General features: G+C 40.6%; 1 protein-coding gene across 4 annotated transcripts in view; it reads left to right on the forward strand.

Annotated features, from left to right (window-relative positions):
- Window positions 1-1,445: 1,445 nt before the first annotated feature.
- Window positions 1,446-25,446, forward strand: part of LOC139945427 (uncharacterized) — a 144,013-nt gene continuing 120,012 nt past the window's right edge. For 2 of the 4 annotated variants that reach the window (XR_011787074.1, XM_071942779.1), the window contains exon 1: window positions 15,737-15,860. Coding sequence is in view for 2 of the 4 variants with exons in the window: in XM_071942779.1 (XP_071798880.1) it covers window positions 15,815-15,860 (46 nt within the window). In the remaining 2 variants the exon portion in view is untranslated. Of the gene's footprint in view, window positions 1,579-15,736; window positions 15,861-25,446 lie in introns of those variants that run through there. The other 2 variants (XM_071942777.1, XM_071942776.1) reach the window with 2 other exon arrangements.

Here is a 25,446-nt window from a genome sequence, read left to right on the forward strand (position 1 = left end):
GACCTTGGTGTGTGACGGTTTTTGTTCCCAGGCCGATCTCCATTGATCAATGGAGATCAATGGTCGTGTCAAATTGATTAGACTGTGCAAGTCTCGCGCCCATCGGAGCGAGAAAACACGACAACTGAAGAACTTTATTTTTTATGAATCAAATCTTTGCTTTAATTTATTTTTAATGCCGCCCTCTAGTGACAGTAAAAAATATTTAATGGAATTCAACAAAAGCAAATTTGTAAACGCTTTTTGTTTCAGCCTATTCTCCTAAACCACAACTTGAAAAGTTATATCATATATCAAATTAAAGACTAGGACCTAAGCTTAAAGCCATTATACACTTTCGGTAAACAGTATTGTCCAAGTCCCACACTTCGTGTATCACAACTTATATATAAAACAACAAACCTGTGAAAATTTAGGCCCAATCGGTCATCGGAGTCGGGAGAAAATAACGGGAAAACCCACTCTTGTTTCCGCGCGTTTCACCGTGTCATGACATGTGTTTAAAATAAATCCGTAATTCTCGCTAACGAGAATTTATATTGTTTTACTGTTTTCTCAAAAAGTAAAGCATTTCATGGACTAATATTTCAAGAGAAGTCTTTCACCATTACCTTCTGTAAACCCTGTAAATTATTTGTAAATCTGTGAATTTTTTTTTTCTCTACCGAAAGGGTCCAATGGCTTTTATTCCTCATGTTATTTTGTTTTTAAATTGTTGATTAATTAATCACGTGACCCTCATTTGCATATTTAATTGGGAAATCTTTGTAACACCATATAACACAATATCTCAAGAAGTAGTGGGCCGATTTTTAACCTGTTTTGAAACTGAACATTTGACTAGAAAAAAAAGAGATGTTGATAGTAAGACGACTCAGCTTACATACCGCCCTCCATTGACCAGTAAAAATATTTAATGGAAGAAAACCAAAGCATTAGTTTGTAAACGTTTTTTGTTTAAAGGATTACGTTGCCTTGGATCGGACGAGTTGGTCAAAACAAAAGCGTTTGTATAACCGTTTTGTATATAATGCATATGGTTGGAAAGATGTTTTAAAAGTAGAATACAATGATCCACACAAGTTTGCCTCGAAATTGCGTGGTTTTCCTTCGACTGTGAGAACTAACACGGTCGGCCATTTATGGGAGTCAAAATTTTGACCCCCATAAATGGCCGACGTGTTAGTCGACGAGGTAAAAGGAAAACCACGCAATTTCGAGGCATGTTTGTGTGGATCATTGTATTCTACTTTTACAACATCTTTCTACCCATATGCATTTTATAAAAAACGGTTACAAACGCTTTTCAAAGACCAACTCGACCGATCCAAGCAACGTGTTCCTTTAAGCCTTATCTCCCAAACCATAATACGAAAGAGTGCGTTTATTGTACCACATTGAAGCTTAGAAGATTAGACTTGTGGACAAGTCGTTAAATCGGCCCCACGCGCTGAGATAGTGGTCTCGCGAGATCACTGCTCTCGCGCGAACTGATGGGCTCCCCGACTTCGACTCCTCATTAAGCTCCGCCCCCCTCAGGTTCGAATTTTCAACCTGGGTCTTTCGCTCGGGAATCTGGTAAGTTTTTGTGCCTTTTCTTCAAATTATTTCCTCAATGGTGTTTTGAGTGATATTGTAGGATTTATTAGACATTGAGGAGCAAGTTCGTGTTTCTAGAATTTCTGTCATGATTTTTAAAAGTGGTAAAAATGGAGCGAATCTGCTGACTAGCTGTCGAAAATGAACGTTTTTAACCATTTCGCCCTGCTCTCCAATTGCGTCTGCTTCGTAACCATCCGGCTACGCCGTCGGCAGGAGGGTTACGTTATCGCAACTATCTACGAACCTGCAAAATTACAGGGTGGCTCACAGGGGAAATTTCTTGGATTCTTATTTTACTGACCGTTACCGGTACGGTATGAATTACCCCCTTGCTAAGAAATAAACGTTTTGCATTGTTAAACATGATGCGTAACTTCAAAGAAAAGCGGTACTTTAAAAATCTATATGGCAGCGTCAAGCTACATGTAGCACCGGATTCAGCACGGGATTCAGTGTCAAACTAGCACCGGATTCAGCCTCACATTCACGCGCATACAAATTACTACGGTGTCCCAACAAGGTCATTTGCAAAATTTTTATAATACCGAAAGGCCATTCAGAGTCAGAAAGCAGTTGTATAAATTTTCCTTTAGAACACTGAGTCCTTTTGAGAGATTTATTCACCCAGAAAAGGTTAAGACTGAAAAAAGTCTCACTAGTGTAATCAGACAGATCGAACAATGTGTAATGCAAATGAAAAGAGCGATCTAGGACAGGAGGCACATATTAAGCTTTGAGTCCAAGGGTATTATTATTCAATAACATTGTACATAACTTAAAGAACCCATATCTCAAAAAGAACGTGGCAGAAACTGTTTAAAATCCAACAGGTGGGCTTATACTTAGCCCTGGCGGCCTTACACTTTCGTTTTGTACTACAGTGACGTCCTGGACATCAGGGTAAATTTCTGGGGCGGAAAATTTTCACAGCTTCATAACTCAAATCTTACCTGCAAGAAAGCACCAATTTCAACAGATTCACATTCCATGGCAGCATATGTTTTTCTGCGGTGGGTTTTGATCGTCATATATTCTTCACAAATCCGTCATTTTCATGAAATAATGCAGCTCCCAACGTTAAGGAATTCCCATTTTTGTCCGTACTCTTACAGTCTGCCGTGTGTACGCAAGACGCGCGACGCGCACATTTTGAATTGTGTTGTTAACGCTGTGTGCAGTCAAGATACGGTGACCAAGAATTCATGCGTCTACGCTTGCATCATGCGTCTTGCACGCGAATGTATACGCGTACGCACGACAACAGACAACACTGTGAGAAAACGATCGAAACGGGAATTTTTTAACGTTGGAAGCTGCACCCCAGCAGGCACAAGTTGGTCATAGTAACGTTAAACCGACGTCACATCCCGACGTCGGATGACGGTTGGCTCATGGTTCTATGTGAAAGTTTGTAGGACGTCTGTTACCGACCATTACCGACGTCTGTTAGCGACCATGATACAACGTAATTTTTCCGACCACAAACCGACGTCGACAGACGGTCAATAAATAGACGTCATTTAGACGTCGGCAAATTTCCCAAAATATGACGTCAAATGATGGTCGGTTCATGGTTCTATGTGAAAGTTTGTAGGACGTCTGTTATCGACCATGATACAACGTAGTTTTTCCGACCACAAACCGACGTCGGCGTATTGTCAATTAATGACATCGTTTAGACGTCATTGGAATACCCCAAACCCGACGTTACATTAACATTATCTACATTTATAATTATTTATTAGTTATAATTGATTTTTAATAATTCACATTATCAATTAATACAATGCATACATACATACAATCCGCTTGATCTCCTTCGTTGCCCTCTAATCACCGCACCTATTATACTATTCAATGGTACAGCATGTGTATACCGATCGGTTTCAAGAATTTTGCATTCATGGGTGTTATAGATTGTAATTAAAACTTTGTAGTTTTAATTAATATTTTGGAATAAAGCCGTCAAATTTAGTTCACACATTTAAAATATCACAAAATCTATTGATATTTAACACAAACAAAACAAAACATGTGTTTGTAGTATCTAATTACCGCTTAATTTGTTGTATAATTGTTGCAGTATGTAACCACATTTAAGTCTGACCTCAAAATTTGCATAATATGCAAATGATGTCGTGACGGTAAATTGCCGTTGCAAGCGGACCGTAATATGACGAAATACTGATGTACATATTATGACGTCGTAATGACGTCACAGGTTGACCAAAATATAATGACGCTACTAACTGGTTATTATACAAACAATAATGTGACGTTTGTTTATGGTCGGCTTATGGTAATACAGTTATGGTTACAAAGGGACATACAAAAAACGTCTGTGCAACGTCTGCTCAATGACGTTACTATCTGGTTAAAATACAAACATTAATGCGACGTCTTATTATGGTCAGACTGTTGTAATAAAACGATGGTTAGACTATGACAATAAAATTACGTCTAAGCAACGTCTGGTCAATGACGTAACTATTAAGTTATAAATCTACCTAAAATGTAACGTTCATTTTCAGTTACATTTTAGTTATTATAGTCATGACCATCTTACGACGTCCATACGACGTTATTAATTTACGTTTGATTCTTGTCGCCAATCCGACGTTGTATTTTAGTCAGTTTTTGGTAATCTGACGTCGCGACTCAAAATCAACCATAATATGACGTCAGAAAGACGTCGTGTGCCTGCTGGGATTATTTCACAAAAATGACGGATTTGTGAGGAAAATATGAGGACCAAAACCCACCGCAGAAAAATGTATGCCGTCATGGAATGTGAATCTGTTGAAATTAATGGCTTGTTGCAGGTAAGATTTAAGTTATGAAGCTGTGAAATTTTTCCGCCCCAGAAACGGGCCTCAATACTTAGGACTCTGTTCCTGTGTACAGAGAAAGAGTCCTATATAGGGCTAGGCTTATACTGTTCCCTACAAACCTGCAAAATTACAGGGTGGCACACTGGGGAATTTCTTATTTTACCGTCTGCCGGTATGGTTTGTTCCCCTTCACTAAGAGACTGAGACTGTTTGCATTTTTAACATGAAGCGTTATAACTTTAATAATCCATATCTCAGAAAGCATGCGGCAGAAATTGTTAAAAAATCACTATTATAGAGTTTATATTGTTCCCTACAAACCTGCAGAAATACGGGGTGGCTCACAGGAGATTTCTTATTTTACTGACCATTTCCGGTACGGTATGAATTACCCCCTCGCTAAGAAATAAACGTTTTGCATTGTTAAACATGCGTAACTTCGAAAATCCATACTTTAAAAATCTATTTATCTAAAAAACGACGGTATGGTTTGTTCCCCTTCACTAAGAGACGACGGTATGGTTTGTTCCCCTTCACTAAGAGACTGAGACTGTTTGCATTTTTAACATGAAGCGTTATAACTTCAATAATCCATATCTCAGAAAGCATGCGGCAGAAATTTTTAAAAAATCACTATTATAGAGTTTATATTGTTCCCTACAAACCTGTAAAATAACAGGGTGGCTCACAGGGCATTTCTTATTTTACTGACCATTACCGTTACGGTATGAATTACCCCCTCACTAAGAAATAAACTTTTCAAAACTCTATATTTTACAAATCTTTAAATCTAAAAAAACATGCGGCAGAAATTGTTTAAAATTCAGTATTATGGAGTATATATTGATATCTACAAACCTGCAAAATTACAGGGTGGCTCACTGGGGATTTATTATTTTACAGACCATTACCGGTACGATATGTTACCAACTCGCTAAGAAACAAACCTTTGCATATTGTTAAACGTGGTGCGTAACTTCAAAAATCCATACTTTAAAAATATGTCTAAAGAACGACGTGGCAGAAATTGTTTAAAATTCTTTATTATCGAGTTTATATTGTTCCCTACAAACCTGCAAAATTACAGGGTGGCTCACAGAGGATTTCTTATTTTACTGACCATTACCGGTACGGTATGTTACCCACTCGCTAAGAAACAAACCTTTTGCATATTGTTAAACATGGTGCGTAACTTCAAAAATCCATACTTTAAAAATCGCAGAAATTGTTTAAAATTCAATATTATGGAGTTTATATTGTTCCCTACAAACCTGCAAAATAACAGGGTGGCTCACAGGGCATTTCTTATTTTACTGACCGTTACCGGTACGGTATGAATTACCCCCTCGCTAAGAAATAAACTTTTTGCATTGTTAAACATGGTGCATAAACCCAAAACTCCATATTTTAAAAATCTTTATATCTAAAAAACCACGCGGTAGATATTGTTTAAAATTCTATATTATGGAGTTTATATTGATACATCTACAAACCTGCAAAATTACAGGGTGGCTCACCAGGGATTTCTTATTTTACCGTCTACTACCAGTACGGTATGTTACCCACTCACTAAGAAATTAACTTTTTGCATTGTTAAACATGGTGCGTAACTGCAAAAATCCGTACTTTAAAAATCTATATCTAAAGAACGACGTGGCAGAAATTGTTTAAAATTCTTTAATATCGAGTTTATATTGTCCCTACAAACCTGCAAAATTACAGGTTGGCTCACTGGGGATTTCTTATTTACTGACCACTACACTCAGTACGGTTTGTTAGACCTTTTGCGTAAAATGGCGCGTAACTTCAATAATCCATAGTTCTTTTGCGTAAACAGGCGCGTAACTTCAAGAATCCATAGTTCAAAAATCCACATCTCAAAAAGGACGTGGTATAATTTCATTTCATTGAGCTTATCTTTCCCTCCAAACCTGCAAAATTATAGGCTCACCTGAGATTTCTAAGGTTATTTACTGAGCACTTACATAGGTACAGTACGGTGTATCATCACACTCGCTAAGAAATAATAGCGCGTCCCCGGTCTGATTCCTGTAAGGAGCACCTGGGATCGATTTGAAAAAGGGCTGTATAATGGGAGACTTTCAGGACGCTTGGTGGCAGGAGATTTACCAGGTAAAATCTGTTGTTCTCGGTAATGTGCGCCTGCTCAGAACTACGCAAACAATGGCAATTTACCTGCTGCATGCTTCCTTGCGCCTCAAAGTCTCACATTACCTCTCATAGTTCTGCATATAGTGAGGTGGATTAAGGACAAAAAACACGAAGATCGTGACACGGCGGACAAAAGCACCAAATTTTCACCAAAGTATCAGTTTGACCCGTAGATTTAAAAAAAGTCATGCTCCAAAAAATCTGAGCATGGGATGACCTTGAATTACCTCATTATGACGTCATTACGTCGTTTATAATGTAGTAAAGCAAACACAAATACAATGGTTGGATTTCTCCATGTCAAAATTATGTTTCTGAAGCTAAGGAATTTAGTGAGGGTAGTATTAGTTTGTAACAAATTAATATCCTTTATGGTGACTATGTTGATGCTCAAAAAACTGCAATGACCTTGACCTTGAAGTAATATATTGAAAATGGCATTCATTTCCTTAAAACAGCGTAACTTTAGTTATGTAATGCCGATGCAACTGATTTAAGTGGCGAATTATATGTATCAGAGGCCAAGGAATCGAAGGGCAACGTTCTTGTTTCGCTGGAACAAACAGTTTTATGATTGTATATTAAATTTGTATTTCTTTAGCATATAATGGTATAAAATACGTCATCATCACTGACAAATCAGTAGTTTTTATGAAAATATTTATTATGTTTCATTTTCAGCTTATGGTTCTGATGGCTAGCAAACCAACGTTAGTAACATTTGAAACTAAAATTTGATTTTGGATTGAAATGGTTTTGTTTCAGTTTGAGACATATGCAATTACCATATATACAACTTTGTAAACTGTTTTGGGGCCAACTGGTGTCGAATATGTCCTACGATGACCAAACCACGGATTTGTTTTGGAGATGAAAAACATACAATTATAAACACCTTGCATCTGGATTGCGTCTGGTGGTGTTAAACGAATGGTATCAGGAATTGTATCACTCACTGATTTAAGTTTGAAACTGGAACATGTTCAAGTTAACGGGTCGGGACCTAAGGACAAATTGTACAACAATCTAAGCTCCATTATCAGCGAAGTCCCAGAGCAAGATCCAATCTTCATCCTCGAAGATCTCAACGCCAGAGTTGGTGCCGATCAAAATCCTGGTCTTCCTCACATCGGAAAGTTTAACTTGACCGTTTTCATTCATAATATGAATCTCTGCATCAAACACTTTCTTCAACACAAAGCCCCAAGGTATCCTGGAGACACTCTATAGATCAAAGCATTGGCACCAACTTGACCTCGTGCTCACGAGAGGTAACCCGCAGCTACCAAAGTGCAGACTGTGATACAGACCAGTCCCTTGTGTGCAGCAAAGTAAAGCTTCAACCAAGGAGAGTTCGTAGATCCCAGAAGGCAGGGCAGCCTCGCATTGACACGAACAAGACTCACAACCTTATATAGTGGAAGCGTTTGTCCAGGTCCAAAAAGATGTCTTGCCAAGAGTACCGGTACCCAATTCCGATGTTAGCGGAAGATGGGAACACCTCAAGGATGCTGTCTACAATGCCATTGGTTCGTCAAGAGGCTAATGAGTTACCCGTTTGGTTCGAGGCTCATGATGAGGAGATATCAACTCGCATAGAAAATAAGAAACGCGCTCTCTCTGCATACAAACACTCACCTTCTGTGAGAAACTTGCATGCACCATGGACCACGTGAAACCAAGTCAAGCAAACGGCAAGGCGATGCGCCATTGACTACTGTGCCCAACTCTGCTCTCAGATCCAGACCTCTGCTGCCACAGGAAATGTAAGAGGTATGTACGAGGGAATAAAGTAGGCCACCTGAAGATGACCGCTCCTCTGAAGTCACATATCGGTAAGGTCCTAAAGAACCCTGTGAAGCAGATGGATCGATTGGTGGAGCACTACTCAGAGCTGTACTCCAGCGAGCAACAATGTCAACACAGCAGTTCTGAACAACAAAGACTGCGTGTGTATCATGGACGAACTGGACAGTAAACCAAAACTAGAAGAACTTGGCAAAGCGCTGATCCACTCTCCCCAGGAAAAGCTTCAGGAAAAAAAATGGCATCCCCAAAGCCCCCAAGTGCGTAAACGAATCCACATCAAGGATCTGCATGATATATTTTGCCAGTGCTGCAGAGAAGGTACAGTGCCACAAGACATGAGAGACGCCAACATTGTCACGCTCTTCAAAAACAAGGTGACGAGAGTGATTGCAACAACTATCGCATCATCTCTCTTCTTAGCATTGTGGGGAAACTCTTTGCTTGAGGTGTCCTAAAGAGACTTTGAATTCTTGGTGAAAGAGTCTACCAAGAGTCTCAGTGTGGTTTTAAGCCAAACTGTCGACCATTGACATGATATTCTCCATCAGACATTTGCAAGAAAAAGGTAGGGAGTAGGAAAAATCACCCTACATCGCCGTATAGACCTCACCAAGGACTATTCTCCAAGTTTGGTTGCCCTCCTGCTCTGCTTCGCATCGTTAAGTCTTCTTTCAGGAGAACTTTACGGGGTTCATAGTTTCAGTGGCTCAACATCTGAACCCTTCAACCTCTGCGACAGTGTAAAGTAGAGCTGTGTCTGGCTCCAACCCTTTTGGCATTTTCTTCTCTGTTCTACCCAAGCATGCTCTTAGATCAGCCACAGAGGGCAGCTACCTTCGTACGAGGTCGGATGGAATCCTCTTCGACCTCTCAAGACTCGGAGCAAAGTTGATGAACCACTGTCTACCAGCATCACCAACCATGAGCTTGAGGCTGTCATTGAGTTTGTGTATCATGTCTCAACCATCTCCGACAATCTCTCGCTCGTATAAGTAGAACTCAACAGGCGTATAGGAAAGGCTGCCACAACACTCTCCACGCTTACAAAGAGAGTAATGATGTAACAAAAAGCTTTCAGAGCATACCAAAGTCCAGGCTTAGAAGGCTCGTTTGGTGAAAACATTCCTCTACGGCAGTGAACCCCGTACCCATAGGCTCCCGTCAAGAGCATAGACTCGACGCCTCCCACATGCAACGCCTGAGGCGCATCCTCTGCATCCCCTGGAGAGACCACACCAACAACACATTGCTTGATAGAGCAGCCAGTCTCCATGTTTACCTTCCTCAAGTATAATGCCTTGGCTGGGACATGTCGCCAAGTGGAGGACAGACGTATCCCAAAAGACCTCCTGTATGGAGAGCTGGCATCAGGGAAGAGGCCGTTCGGTAGACCCAAGCTGCGCTACAAAGACACTTCCAAGTGTGACCCCAAGTCATTTGCAACCAATACAACCACCTGGGAAGCAACCACTGCAGACCGATGCGCCCGGAAGCAGGAGGTGCAGAGAGGTATTTTCCAGTTCGAGGAATACCTGTCGCAATGGGCAGATGAGGGATGACTCCCGAGGAAAGGCCCAGCCTCAAGCAGTTAGAACAGCTTTAGCAGTTACTGCGGTAGAGACTGTCATTCCCGCATTGGACTCTACAGTCACACCATACGCTATTCCCTAGCCAACATCCAATTCCAATGGCACAACTCCGTGGTTCTCAAAGGTTGACGGATGCCTACTACTATTAATACAAAAAGTTTCATTTTTGACTCTCCCTGAGAATTTTTGCGACATTTCCTTTGAAGTTCTCCATATGCGCTATTCAACATAAATAATCTACGGTTGCCCTATAAACCTATATATATATCCGGTAAGAATCATTGTGTTTCATTGTGTTAATGTGTTTTGTTTTGGTTGATAGTATATTGTTTATGATATCATAATGACATCACGGTATCTTATAGATCAGTGCCACGGTAATTATACCATATGAACTCAAACAGATTAGCATTTTGGCGAAGCCACACGACATTAACTTTGTTTTCAAACTTTGTGCTATTTGTGTAGTGTTGATTAATGATGACGTCATAATTACATCACTATACTCACCATAAAGGATATTATTTTTTTTCAAACTAATACCTCCCTAATTTCCTCCCTAATACCTCCCAACCTTTAGAAACATAATTTTGGCAAGTAGAAATCCAATCGCATGGCATTTTCCTATGCTTTATTACATACAAAGAAGTTATGACGTCATAATGACGTAATTCAAGGTGATGCCATTCTCAGATTTTTTGGATCATGACTTTTTTGAAATCTGTGGGTCAAACTGATACTTTGGTGCAAAAAATGGTGCTTTTGTCCGCCGTGTCACGATCTTTTCCTGAATCCACCTCACTAATATACTTGGTTCCATGTCTTTGATCTTGGCTTTTTAGTCGTCCTTATACCCGCTACAAACAGCGCCCTCTTGTGATCTTTCTTCGTCATTTAGCCTTTGATTCCGTGATAGCTATTAATGTGGGGGCGTTTTTCGTGTCTCAGATGCAGAAGAACAACCACAATCTAAAACTTGAATCAAGTCTAAGTTCTGCAAGGTTTATGCATGCAGTGCGCGCTTCTTACACAAATGTTTATTTGAGAAAAGTAGGGTACAGTACATGAACACAATGGGTGCGTTCGATTAGCTTCCCCGAATCGACCCCGGTGTGCTCATCCGGGTGGCGTATTTTATTTCATCCAGGACGAACGTGGGCAGATAATTACCCCAAGTTCGTCCTGGAAAAGTCGCCTATTTTTTTCCAAGACAAACGTGTGCAGATATTTTTTACCCACGTTCCACCTGAAAAAAAAACCCCAAATACGCATCATCACGTCAGTGCACCTCGGGCGCCAGCCTCAAGTGACCCTATCCACGAGCGGGCATTTGGGGCTGACCCGAGGAGGTTTACTGACGTCACCAGGAGAAGGGTCACGTGATGATGCGGGTTGTTTCCCAGGTAGAACTTCACTGGCTTCCCGTTCGAAATCGAATTAAATTCAAAATTTTACTTATTGCATTTAAATCTCAAATCGGCTTAACCCCGTCTTACATTGCAAATTTTTATAACGAGGATACATATCTGCACACGTTCGTCCTGGATTTTTGTTGTTTTTAAAGCCATGAGCACACCGGGGTCGACTCCGGAAGCTAATCGAATGCACCAAACGTAACTTTCGACAAAAGATAAGGAAATAGTCAAAGTAATGGAAATTTTCTTTGCTTTGCAGTTCGTTCAGACGCGCAGTGTTGAGCACCGTGCGCCATTGCTGCGCGGTGTGTACATGTACATGTGCTTCTAGAAATCATGTTTCTTTTCACTCTTTATGGACACAAGATGTTTTCCTCAACGACTATCACATTTTCCTTAACATGACATCATGATTATACTAATAAAGATCACTGAATACAAAATTTGCAACTAAACAGAAACCGAATCATCTTGAAAACGGTGCTTATCTTAGGTGAATTAGGGGAAAAAGACGCGAAAACTGCATAAAATAGTCACTAAAATGAGATTTTGTCAGAATTTCATTCTGTCACAATATAGATTTTTAAAGTACGGCTTTTTGAGTTTACGCATCATGTTTAACAATATGCAAAAGGTTTGTTTCTTAGCAATTGGGTAAAATACCGTACCGGTAATGGTCAGTAAAATGGGAAGTCCCCTGTGAGCCACCCTGTAATTTTGGAGGTTCGTAGAGAAATACTCCATAATGTTGAATTTTAAACAATTTCTGCCGCGTTGTTCTTTAGATATGGCATCTTCTTTGAAATATGGACCATTTTACAACCTCAAATGTAATTTTTCAAAAAATTATATTTGACCTTTTTAGATATTTCAAATAATTGTATACATATTAAGGTTTATTAAAATGTTCATATAAGCACAGATCAGTTAATTTTAATTGTGTTGTGATCATTTTAAAAGTGTAGAGTCTGCAGCAGTGAAACCTGTGGTTATATATATTTAATTCAAAACTAGCTTAAGTAAATCACAAGGAACATTCATTGTTTACTATAATGAGGTCCAACAGATGTACTTTCAAATAAAATCAGTACAAAATTAACAAAACACCAAACACAGAAAATATAAGCCTGCCAGAGGAGGACATTTGAAGGTTGACAGAAAAACAAAGCAAATATTGTCTGTAATTTTTTTTTTCTGGCACAAGACTACTGTAATTTCGCTGATTGTTGCAGCCTCTTATACCTAATATCTATCAAAAATAAAAACTTTGTCAAGCGTCCACTTTTTTTTTTTTAGGTAAAAAACGTCAGTTTCGAACGTAACTTTTGACAGATTTTAAGTGACGATCGCCAAAAAATGACAGACTTGCATGACGTTCTAGAAAATGGACGGACTTAATTGCAAAATGACGTTCCAGACTTTATTCGCGCAACCCACATCAAACGTACCTGAACGGAAGTTGATTTAGTTTCCAAAAACTAACGTTCTGAAGAAAATATTTCCGTTGTAAATCATCTGAAAGACGTTTTGGTTTTTCGTCTGGAGCTGTCCGATGGATTGTCGAACGGCAGTAAATGCCGACGTCATTTTCTTGACAGAATTATTTTGCCCGAGTATAAGATCTCTACCACTTAATCTTCGATCTTGTGTTTGTACCGCAAAATTCAAGTCTCTTCTCAAAACTTATCTTATGTCACAGGTTTTCACTGACTGTTTTTGTTGTGTCTGTTTTTCTTTGTGCTGTGTTTTGTTTCTTGTCTTGTTTTGGTTTTACTGCGCCTTGAACACCCAGCTGGGTGGATATGTGCGCATGACAAGTCTTATTATTATTATTATTAGAAAAACATGTGGTGATCGCGCGTTCCGTAAAAACAATGAGGGTGCCTGACTACAAGCAGACGTTTAAGGGGGTACGTCTCGTGTCAAAGGTCATCTTACATGGCGATCAGAAAATTCATGAATGCGCGCGGAAGTAAATGAAAGACAAGAAAAAAAAAACATCGCTGGAGATTTGAAAAACTGATTACTCTGATAGTTGACCAGGTATCGCAGCAATCATTGTCACAAAATAACTATTATTTAAACGTGTTTTCTTTGTATTTTTTTCGAGCTTATTGAATGTCTTAAAAATTGGTTAACTCGCGTGTTTCTTATTGTTGATATTTTTGATGGAAAAAAAGACGCGCGGAAAGTTTTTTTTTTTTTTTTAATTGTCGGACTTTGTCAGCATCCCCCACCACCTGGGCATTGAAAAGTTAAATAAATGCCCTGCAAATATGAAATTTTTATCATTTAAGAGCCTGTCCATGAGAGGACCATGCAGTCCGTGATAAGGTGGGGGTCAACAGATTTGGCTGAAATTTTGGTCGTAGGTGGGTCATAGGTAGCCTTGAGGCTGTGCACAATATTTGGCCAATCCGACCTCCCTAACAGAAAAAATAGCAAAAAATGTGTTTTTGATGATTTTTGACTACAAAAGTTTAAATGCTTGCTGCTGAAAGGTGGAATACAGTAGAGCAATGAATTTTGCAGGGTCTTTGGTTAGTATCCTGACCTAAACGACGAACTCAAAATTTTGGAAAACCAAGACTCTTAAGAGGCAACAGTAACTCTTCATTTAAGGGTACCCTCAAATTTGCGTCACATCTTTGAGTCGCTGTAGAGTCACTAGTGCAGGTCTGTGAGCAATGACATTCAGGTGAAAGAGAGGTCTTATTATGGTCCTTAGGTAGCATCAATAAAATATTTGCCAGCAGTTTTTTGTTTGAAATGGCAGGTGCCTGTTTTTGCCTTATAATGGCAGTTTAGCATTGCATCATTCAAAACTGGTACCTCTTGTGATTTGCGATTGCCTCGTTTTCAACGGTAGTCTCGATGCATTGGACATGAAGCAAACCTCTCATCACCCTACATGAAACAATTATGTTGGTCCCTGAATCTTTAATTAAGTATTTTTGGTAAACATGACCAATTTCCTCAGGATTCAGACACTGACCTTATATTTAAATGTTTTGTTTAGTTTGTCATACTCAAATCCTGATTCATATTTTAATTATAGCCCCCTCCTCCAAGCCTTTCACCCTTTCTGATTTGTATGATCACATGAGTAGCTATCAGTGCCAGTTATTTGGTCCTTGTCAGGCATTTGCAGTACTGCAAAGCCAATATCCTCTTCAGAATAAGTTAATTAGAAAACATTAGATAACAAAATAAACACACCAGGACTTTATTATAGTTTAGAGAATAACACAATAAGTGTCAATGGTTTTATTTATTGACATCATGAGTGCAACAGTTCAATATAGTCCAGTCACACTGCAGCTGGACCTGGAAAAAATTTCAACAGAATTTATTTCAACTGTACTGGGGTCTATAGACACCCACGTTTAACATATCAAAAGTCCTCCAAAAGCCAAGTGGCGGAAAGCCGTCAAATTTGCATAATTATGTTAATTAGTTTCCGCCATTAGCTCATTAGCCATTAGTTTCCGCCATTAGCATGCTCAAAATGGTTTCTATACCCATGTTTTCATGGTCAAGAAGTCCAATGAAGAAAGGAATAATCTTTAAAAAGTGACGAAAAGTCTTCAAATTTGCAAAATTGTGTTAATTAGTTTCCGCCATTAGCTGAAAATGAAAATCCATGCATATCTTGACAACAAAGAGGGCTAGCATGCTCAAAATGGTGTCTATACCCATGTTTTCATGGTCAAGGAGCCCAATGAAGAAAGGGATAACCTTTAAAAAGTGACGGAAAGTCTTCAAATTTGCATAATTGTGTTTATTAGTTTCCGCCATTAGCTGAAAATGAAAAACCATGCATATCTTGACAACAAAGAGGGCTAGCATGTTCAAAATTGCGTCTATACCCATGTTTTTATGGTCAAGAAGTCCAATGAAGAAAGGATAAACCTTTTAAAAGTGTTGGATAGCTTTCAAATGTCCAAAATTATGTTAATTAGTTTCCGCTATTAATTAGCTGAAAATAAAAACAGGCATATCTTAAAAACAAAGAAGGCTAACATGCTTAAAATGGTGTCTATACCCGTGTTTTCATGGTCAAGGAGTTCAATGAAAAAATGAACTACCTTTCAAAAGTGTTGGGAAGCCTTCAAATTTGCAAAGTTATGCTAATTAGTTTCTTCCATTTGGTGGAAAAACATGTTGCATATCTTTCATTATGTGCAGGTGGCAAGTCAGTTTTCACTGGCAACAGGTTCTGTTTGACCATTGCCAATTCAGTTGAGCGAGAGGTTGTCTTCAGCCGACGCACTCTCGGGATCGTGTTGCACCATTCGTCAGCTGATCTACAAATATTAGTCTCCTCCTGCCCTTGCTGTTGTTTCCATCCATCCATGGAATCCCACAGAATAAGGGTGCCAACAGCTAGCTCTGGATGGCATCGGTGGACGGTGCCATTGGCTTTCTTGAAGTCGGTGAAGGTAATGACACATGACATGTTCTTGTCACTGACTCCGACCAGTATTTGCCTCAGCAGGGCAAGGATCTGCCCAGTTGTGGTTCTCTTTGGACGGAAACCATAAGTCAGAATCAGACAGTTGTATGTCTTCATGACAAGACAAGACAGAATGATCCCCGGTATAGTTATCTGGTGTAGAGAGGTGGCCCGATTTGGGTAGTGGTATGATGTTAAGAGTTAAAACCAACCCATCGTGGGTAGATCTCCCAACTTGTTGGCTTTGTTCCAGTGGGATATCATGAGTAGCTCTTGTGCCCAACCACAATCCAGTCGATTTAAGTCATCGGTCCCCCCCCCCCTCATTCTTGAATTTGGTAGTAACTTCGCATACTGTGGATCTTGTCAGATGCCTCAGTAGGTGCCAAATTGCTAGCCTCGACATATTTCAAGCTCTGTCAGTCTGTTAAAGTCTCGTCACTGAAGTTCTTCAATCGCAGTTTATTAAGAATAATTGATTGATCTCCGCTGTAGAGCAATGCAGTGCCTTTTCAGCAGCATGGATGATCTTCCTTTGGGCTTTCCACCATGAAATTATCAGCCACTTTTGACAGTCATGCCCAACAGTAATCCATGCGACGATCAACACCTTTCCAGGAAGTATTTGTTGATATATGGATGTTTCTACAAAATGTCCAAGAAGCCATTGCAGCATCCCTTGTCCAATGACACTGTGCTTGTTGGAATGACACCGACCTGTTTAGTGCTTCTTCTCACCATGCAAATACTATAAGGCAGATCCTTATTCTTCATGCCAAAGCCGAAACAAAATAATAATCGCATGTGGAACATCCGGAAGGAGGAGCTTGGCCCTTCTGTGTGCTCAAGCACTTTTGGGGTGTGACACGACACCAAGGCTGTATGGCATTGGAAAGCAAGTAGGCCTGTCCCCAAGATCCGTACCAATGAATTGTCAAAAGTGGCTGATACTTTCATGATTGAAAGCGCAAAGACAGAGGACATCATCCATGCTTGTGTGAAAAAAACCCTTGCATTCCTCTTAAGTGTGATTAAGAAACTGGTCTGAACAAACTCTGATTCAAGAACTTCTGCATGTATAAACGGGTATATATATACACCATTTTGAGCATGCTAGCCCTATTTGATGTCAAGATATGCATGTTTTGCCACTAATGACAAAAACTAATTAACAAAATTATGAAAACTTGAAGGCTTTTCGACACTTTTGAAAGTTTATTTATTTCTTCACTTGACTCCATGACCACAAACGTGGGTATAAACACCATTTTGAGCATGCTTGCCCTCTTTGTTATCAAGATATGCATGTTTTTTCATTTTCAGCTAATGGCGGAAACTAATTAACATAATTATGCAAATTTGACGGCTTTCCGCCACTTGGATTTTGGAGGACTTCTGATATGTTAAACTTGGGTGTTTATGGAACCCATAACCGTTGAAATCAATTCTGTTGCAATTTTTTCCAGGTCAAGCCAGTATTTCTGATAGATTGACTGGACTAATATGTTTTAGTTTTTACCTTCACACTACCTGTGTGTGGTATTCCCTGACTACATGTACATGTACATGTATACAGTCAAGATAGAGTGGTACAAGTATTACACCATAGATAATACTCAAACGGCATCACAGTTGAAAGCAGTACTGGCCATTGAGTGATGGATTTTTTGGGGTGTGAAAATCAGCCCTGATGGTAACGAGACAATTGGAAAGCTAATTGGCTAGGTGTAGTTTGGGAACATCAACATTTTGAGATTAAAAAAAAAATAAAAAATGGAAGAGTAGTACTGAATGTTTAATCAAAAACGAACACTTGATAAGTAGTAGGGTCATATCTTTGGATTCCGTGACCATTTTTTTGCTACCTTTTTTTCTCGATGGATTTGAGTTCAGGAACCATTTAAAAGGAAAATTAGCTCCTATGAACCTCTGAAATGTGATAGGAACCTTTTTTATTGCGCAATATTCAAAATGGCTGCCGACGCCATCTTGAAAAACATAAATTGTAATAGCTCTGGCACCAGATGACCTAGATGGACAAAGGAGATGTCCTTTTCCACTATATCTGGCATGACAAATACACTGGAGTGGTTATTGTAAGGTTTGGGGCCCATCTTGACCTCCAAATCCAATATGGCCGCCGGACGCCATCTTGAAAAACATAAATTGTAATAGCTCTGGCACCAGATGACCTAGACGGACAAAGGAGATGTCCTTTTCCACTATATCTGGCATGACAAATACACTGGAAGGGTTATTGTGAGGTTTGGGGACCATCTTGTCCTCTAAATCCAATATGGCCGCCGGAAGCCATCTTGAAAAAACTAACTTTCATTGGCTCTGGCACCAGATGACCTAGACGGACAAAGGAGATATCCTTTTCCACTATATCTGGCATGCCAAATACACTGGAGTGGTAATATTATAAGGGACCATCTTGACCTCGAAATCCAATATGGCCGCCGAACGCCATCTTGAAAATTTGAAATGTGAAAGCTGTGGCACAAGAAGAGCTATAATAACAAATAGTGTGTCATTTCCCACTATTTCTGGCTTAACAAATTAATTTTAAAATGTTTTTTTTATAGTTCTGGAACCATCCTTACCTCTAAATCCAAGATTCACATCATAGCAGCTTCACTATCACAACCTATCTCACTTTTCACTTAGCTGCCGCTATCACTGTTGTCATGTGTCTGCGGGTTTGTTGGTAGGGACATGGATCAGGGAATGGGGGGGGGGGGGGCTTAGTATAACGGATTGGCAGACACAAGCCATTTGCAAGATGCAACCCATGGCCTATTGGTGAGGGGTGACTTCTTAACTTAGTTAGTATGCACGCTCCCAAGTGTGGACAGAGACTGTCCAAGTCAGGCACAAGCCAAATAGTGCTCTTTTTCCTGCACTTTTCACTTGGCAGCTCGGACTTCTCCCAGGGTCTTGCTTTTACAATCGCCATACACGTATGACAAATTGCTCCAAATTGCTGATAATCTTTTGTGTTACAGGGAGCTGTTTTATCTAGCAGTCTAGCAGGTCTTGTGCCTCTTTGGACTTTTCAACCCAATTGATCCATAGAAACCAGAGTTATCGTCACACCCAAAGAACATAAAGTGGTATGATGGAAGTGGCCATTGCCACATCTCACTAACACCGGGCACCGATTAGTTGATGTTTGCGTTATACACACACATGAGCCCTGATGTATTCTGAGAAACATATGCCACTTGTACAAAGTTGTCAGTGTTCTCAGTATCAAAAATGACTGCTTCTGAGTAGCCTTAAGAACAAAGCACAATGTAGAGGGTGAATATGGCATGTGTCTGCCTCTGCATGGGCACAATATTAAGCTCTGGCATCAGACTGCCTGCGAGATTCTTAGCAGTTCTGCCTACTACACGTAGATGATCTCAATACTGGTTAACTCTGCTGTTTTTAGGAAAGCTTCTTGGAGGAAAACATGAAGGCGGATCTTGCCTTGTTCTCAGGTGTGCTCAGGAGAGCATGGAAATCTTCTGATTTCATGAAAACATTGTTGATTGGCAGTTTGTCTTCAGTAGTAGGAATGGTCAAGCGCCATATGAGGCCCATATCGAGGATCTATGTGTATACATCAGGCTCTGGAATGGCAGTCGAAGTAAGACTTTTGCGGGAGCTTGCTTTTCTGTGTCTTACGCATGGTTCCATTGACGTTGAAGATTGCAACGGAAGGCACAACACGATTCTGCAGGATGTCTTCAAGATTGGGCACCACTCGTTTCGACCAGCCAGAGAACAAAGGCCAAAGCGTTACACTCCATTTCCTCCATCCTTACTGCAATTCTCGAGTTGAAAGTTCTGATGCTTGCTATTTCGAGTGTCTGAAAGGAGTTACTTTTCATTGTTTGGAATTGCCAGTCATCCAGATGTCAGCTTAGAGCCCATATTCATTGTTGGCTCTATCCAAATGTCAAGGACGACACATGAGTATGGTTTTCCAATTATTGAGTGCGCAACATACCATATTCCTTGAATGCAGCCTGGTCTTCAGGAAGGGTATCAAGTACTGCCGTAAAATCGGGAAGATGCCGACTATACGTGTCATTGTCATAGATTCACATCCATGGAAGCATGAGGTTGAGTGAAGACTTGAACTCTGTCCAGTTGCTCGTTCTGATGACATGGTTACTTTGAGTCAGAATCTCCACTATTTCCATGAAGGAAATCCAGTATTCTGCTTGTTGGGAACCCTCAAAGTCCTTGAAGAGAGTGTCAACTACAATCATGTAGGTCAATCAGATCAGCATTGTACTTATATAGGTTCATCATGTGAATCTGAAAGTTCTTGAGCACTAATTGAAAGTCGGAGCTTGGCAAGTAAAGCCTCAATAGCAAATACGCTTCAAGTCATGTGTTTTTGTCCTGGCATGACAGAACAGTCTCGTAGTAGAGTTATACAGGCATCGAACCCGCTCTTTTCCCACGAAGGGCCGAAAAAAAGAACCATCTGCAATGACACCCACTGGAACCAAAACACCTAAGATGCCAGATCCCTTTAAACCTCTTGAATATAGCGTAGATGAGTGACATATTGATGTGGAAAGGTCATGTGAAAGGTATGATTTTGTGGAAAGTTTACAGGATAATCACCAACAATTATTGCGAAAGGCATTTTTATCTCTTTGAATTGATTGGCTTTACAAGTTTACACATCACATCAAATAAATCGTCTTATCAAGTGGGTTGGGGTATGTCGTATGAAATTGCTTGACTTTCCTCTGGTTTTGACATGTTGGCTGAAGCCCTGAAAACCCTGGCACAGTCTGTTCTTCTGGTTTAGGTCTCACTTGGTCATCTTTGGCCCTGGGCCAATGCAAGGATTACACCGCGAGTTCTTTGCCCGTATGTATCGAGAGTGCTTGAATCAGTTAGAATCAGTTGTAATGCCAAAAATAGTGGAAAATTACACCATATTTGTTTGTACAGCTCTTCTTGTGCCTGAGCTATTACAATTCATAATTTGAGAGATGGCGACAGCGGCCATTCGGATTTTGGGTTTAGGATGATCCCCACACTCTACAATTATTGTATAACCGTTCCAGTAGACTTGTAATGCCAAATTTAGTGAAAATCTTTTGTCTGTCTAGGTCATCTGGTGCGATAGCTAATGAAAGTTATGTTTTTCAAGATGCAATCCAGCGGCCATATTGGATTTCAAGGTCAAGATGGTCCCCAAACCTTACAATAACCACTCCAGTGTATTTGCCATGCCAGATACAGTGGAAAAGGATATCTCCTTTGTCCGTCTAGGTCATCTGGTGCCAGAGCTAAGAAAAGTTATAGTTTTCAAGATGGTGTCCGGCGGCCATATTAGATTTAGAGGTCAAGATGATCCCCAAACATTACAATAACCACTCCAGTGTATTTGTCATGCCAGATATAGTGGAAAAGGACATCTCCTTTGTCCGTCTAGGTCATCTGGTGCCAGAGCTGTTACAATTGATGTTTTTCAAGATGGCGTCGGCGGCCATATTGGATTTAGAGGTCAAGATGGCCCCCAAACCTTACAATTACCACTCCAGTGTATTTGTCATGTCAGATATAGTGGGAAAGGACATCTCCTATGTCCATCTAGGTCATCTGGTGCCAGAGCTTTTACCATTTATGTTTTTCAAGATGGCGTCGGCGGCCATTTTGAATATTGCGCAATAAAAAAAGTTCCTATCACATTTCAGAGGTTCATAGGAGCTAATTTTCGTTTTAAATGGTTCCTGAAGCCAAATCCATTGAGAAAAAAAGGTAGCAAAAAAATGGTCACGGAATCCAAAGATATGACCCTACTAAAGCGTCCGATGGCATCATGCATTTAAATGCATCAAAGCTCACACTGGTTCTGTACAGCATCCACGAGAACCTGTCTTTCTACCAATTCTACAGCATTATTTTGCACATCAGTCCAGCTCTTTGATGGCAGTGTCCCAGATTTTTGTAGGAGAGCAAGACGTGAAAAAAAGCTGGCTATCTGTTGGGTAATCAACCAGTCATCTCTGTGAAAGTGACTTTTCAATCGCCGGGACACAGTTTCTGGGTTTTCCTTTTTTCCTGTATTGGCGCCAAGCATGAACTGAGCAAGCAAAAAATCCTTCACTTGCTGTGAAAACCTCTTCCTTGCCTTTGAAATCTTGCGAGCCCAGCCAGGAAGGATTGCCTGGGACATAGAGGCCGAAGCTGCTCCCGAACTGACAGTCTCAACACCTGTACTGGAACAAGAAGGGCCAGCTTGCATCTCGCCAATCTTTTCAGCCCACTTACGTGCAAAGTAACAATGTAATGTTTGTCATGTTGTGGGCCAATATTGATAAAATCTGTCGTTTGGTACACCAGTTGTCTGCAGCTTGATAGCACACAACTAGAGAGCTGGTACTGCTGTCAACATCTTGATCACTTTGTGATAAGTCAGCAGCTTTTTCACCAACTGTGATCTTCATAAGCCCATCTTCTTGACCAGGTGCCAAACAGTTGAGAACTAAACCAAAAGCTTCCTTTGCCTTTCTTCTATAATAACGGATGGTACTCCTAATAATCAGATGCTTCTTCTAATGGTCGACGTTGTCCATCAACAGGAGACCTTCCACTCTGGATAAGGAAAGTGTTCAGGGATTGCAACTCCACATTCTTTGGTTGGGGGGTTGGAGCCCAAGAAGAGTCAAATGCACCTAGATCATGTGTAACATTGTCATCAGTTGATGAAGACTTGCACGTTTGCTGAAAATTTGAGAAATTGAATAAATCCAGTGAGATACTGTATGCTGCATAAAGCAAGGATGAAACAAGTATGTGCTTATGAAGAAGCGTGTTTACAATTCTGTAACGGACACGTTTTATTCATACTTTACTATTGAGAGGTACTTGCCCATTAGGCGCACCATGAATGCCAAATACATTGTGGGATTGAATACACTGTGTTGACAAGATGGCTCCTGTGAGCTGAGCACAGGTATAAAATAAATCATCTGTAATTATTGTATTTTGTATCGTCAAATCCGTTGTAGCCTTTGTCCTGTTTTCGGAATCCGAACAATAAAGTAACGGAGAACCCGTTATAACAACACTCACACACCCAAACAGCATGAACATGGCGGAGTTCGATGTCACTGGGAGTCAAAAACGGCCCAATTTTGACCATTGTTTACAAACTGTTGATGTATATATGCGGTAACCCTTCTTCTCAGGTAAGAAACAAATTATGTGGTTTTGATGTTAATTAACGGCGGATAAATTGGTGGCGACGTGCGGAAGATTATCCCACCTCACGACTAGTTGTTTTATTCGCACCACGACATGGTTTGCCTTTCCCTTCATGGAGTGGATGACAGCATTTCCTTGTTGATGTCCAACTCAACCCTAACTTGTACCGATGTGCCGGGCATATCGTCTTATCACTGTTGTAAGCATCAACGTCGAATAACCCACATCGCAGGAGGATCAACTTCCACTCGACATTCACATCATGTGCAGCAACTTTCCACTTCTGCAAATGGCTCCGTATGTTTTTTGTGCATTGACGAAGATGCACGGTATTGCTCTCTCGCGGATAAGAGGGATATACACCACACTCGATATCTTTGCAATGCTCAAGATTATAAAAATCACACTGCAGCGATACAGCCGCCATATCCATGGCTGACATGTTGACATCGCTCTTGATTGGGGGGGGGGGGGTGGGTTGCAATGCAATGTGGGGCGCCCTCTTGCGGTACTTCGCGCTAACTGGGTGGGCGGTTCTGGACGTTCCACTTCCATTATCACGGTCGTTGCTGCAAACAAAACTCTCCTATCCACCTTAATACACAAAACTTGCAAAAACTTATGTATCATCTTTGTTGATGTATTTGTTTAATGTTATAATAACATCCTCTTCCAGACGTAAATTAAAGGCAAGCAATACTTTCCTTAGTAGAACTGTCAAGTGTTTTCCTAATGCCTAGATATCTAAAGTGAAAATTTTCACACATTTTTGTATTATTTCATCGTAAAGAGGACGATGAGCTCTTTCTTTTGATGTATATGTCGACAAAAATTGATACAGTTTAATGGAATTAACGGGGCTCTAACAGTACGCCAGAAACACTACAAATAAACTCCCCGGAAGTGTCAATTTTGCGCTGAAACTAGTTGGTGCCCGTACTCGGCCACTGTAAGATTTTTGAGCGAGCTTCTCCACCAGGTGTTATGGTCCCAGGTGGGGATCAAATAGCCAAGATTTGAGTTTAAATTGCTGACCCCCCACCTTGTCGATTTTTGAAGATTTTGCATGGTCTTCTCGTAAACGAACACTTAAATACCTCAATTATCTAACAGGTTGTTGAGGTCTGTCAAAAATGCTGATGTTAGGGACTCAAAATCTTCTACCTTGATTTATTTGAAAGGCCTGGGCTGTCAAAATTGTGTATAATATCTTGCTAGGTACCTCTTAGTTTATTACAATGTATAAATAAACAAAATAGCTTTCACTTATGAAAATATCAGGGTCTGAATTTCAGACTTACAAATGGTCCACATAATAAAGAAGATGCCATAAACAAACAGCTTTGGATACCAAATGGATATTGTATGAACAACTGAGTTTGTAAATAAGTGTCCGTTGATTTAAAGTCCAACTGCTTCACTGAGCTAATTTAACATGGAACAAATTTAGAGAAAAAATTGTTTCTTAAATGTTGCGAAACAATGGTGATTATCTTTTCCTCAAAAGAACAGGAGGTGAAAACATTAACTCGTGAAACAAATAACACTTTTGCCTACAGTACTAAGGTGGACTATTTAGTACTCAATGCGTGTACAAGGGATTATTCTGCCCTCATCTTTGAAGTGTACAACGCGTGGTTAGTAAAAACAGCAAACTGTTTACAGGAAATCTGATAGTCGAGGACAGTCCAAAGTCATTAGCAGGAAATCGGGTAATCCGCACAAATCCATTGTTGGCATAGCAATAGCAGTTACACAAATCTGTCAGTGTATTTAGGGTTCGGCTTGGAAATGCGACCGGAGCGGGTGATGGCAGGCTGCGGTGCAGGGGCTGGGGGGATGGCGGGTTGAGGGAGCGGTTCCTGCTGAGGGGGCACATAGATGTCGGGCAAGTGCTGTGGGGGTGGTTCGGAGACGGGTAGGAGGTGTCTCCGGTTGTGTCGGTATAGCTTGCCTTGGGCACTGACTATATTTGATTGAGGGTCGCCAGAGTGCTTCATGACAATGCCAAGCTGGAGGCGGACAACTTGTCCTGGGTTCAGTGGTCGGAGGGGCTTAGCGAATTTGTCATATGAAGACTTCTGCTGCTGGTGGCGCTTACGTAACTGAGCCGTGACGCGTGTGTTGATGCTGGGTTGGGGAGGGGCGTCGAGGTGGGGACGGTTGTTCGAAGACGCCGTGACATGAGACGTTGGAAAGGTGAGCCAAGCTGGGGGTCGGTTGGGACGTTGCGAATGTTCAGCAAGTTCCGGTAAAGGTCGGATCCTTCGCGAATTGTCTTTTCCAGGAGTAGTTTGGCACGCTTGACGGAGCTTTCTGCGAGTCAATTGGACTGGGGGTAGTAG

The sequence above is a fragment of the Asterias amurensis genome, chromosome 12, assembly GCF_032118995.1.
Source record: "Asterias amurensis chromosome 12, ASM3211899v1".
NCBI classification, from domain to species: Eukaryota; Metazoa; Echinodermata; class Asteroidea; order Forcipulatida; family Asteriidae; genus Asterias; species Asterias amurensis.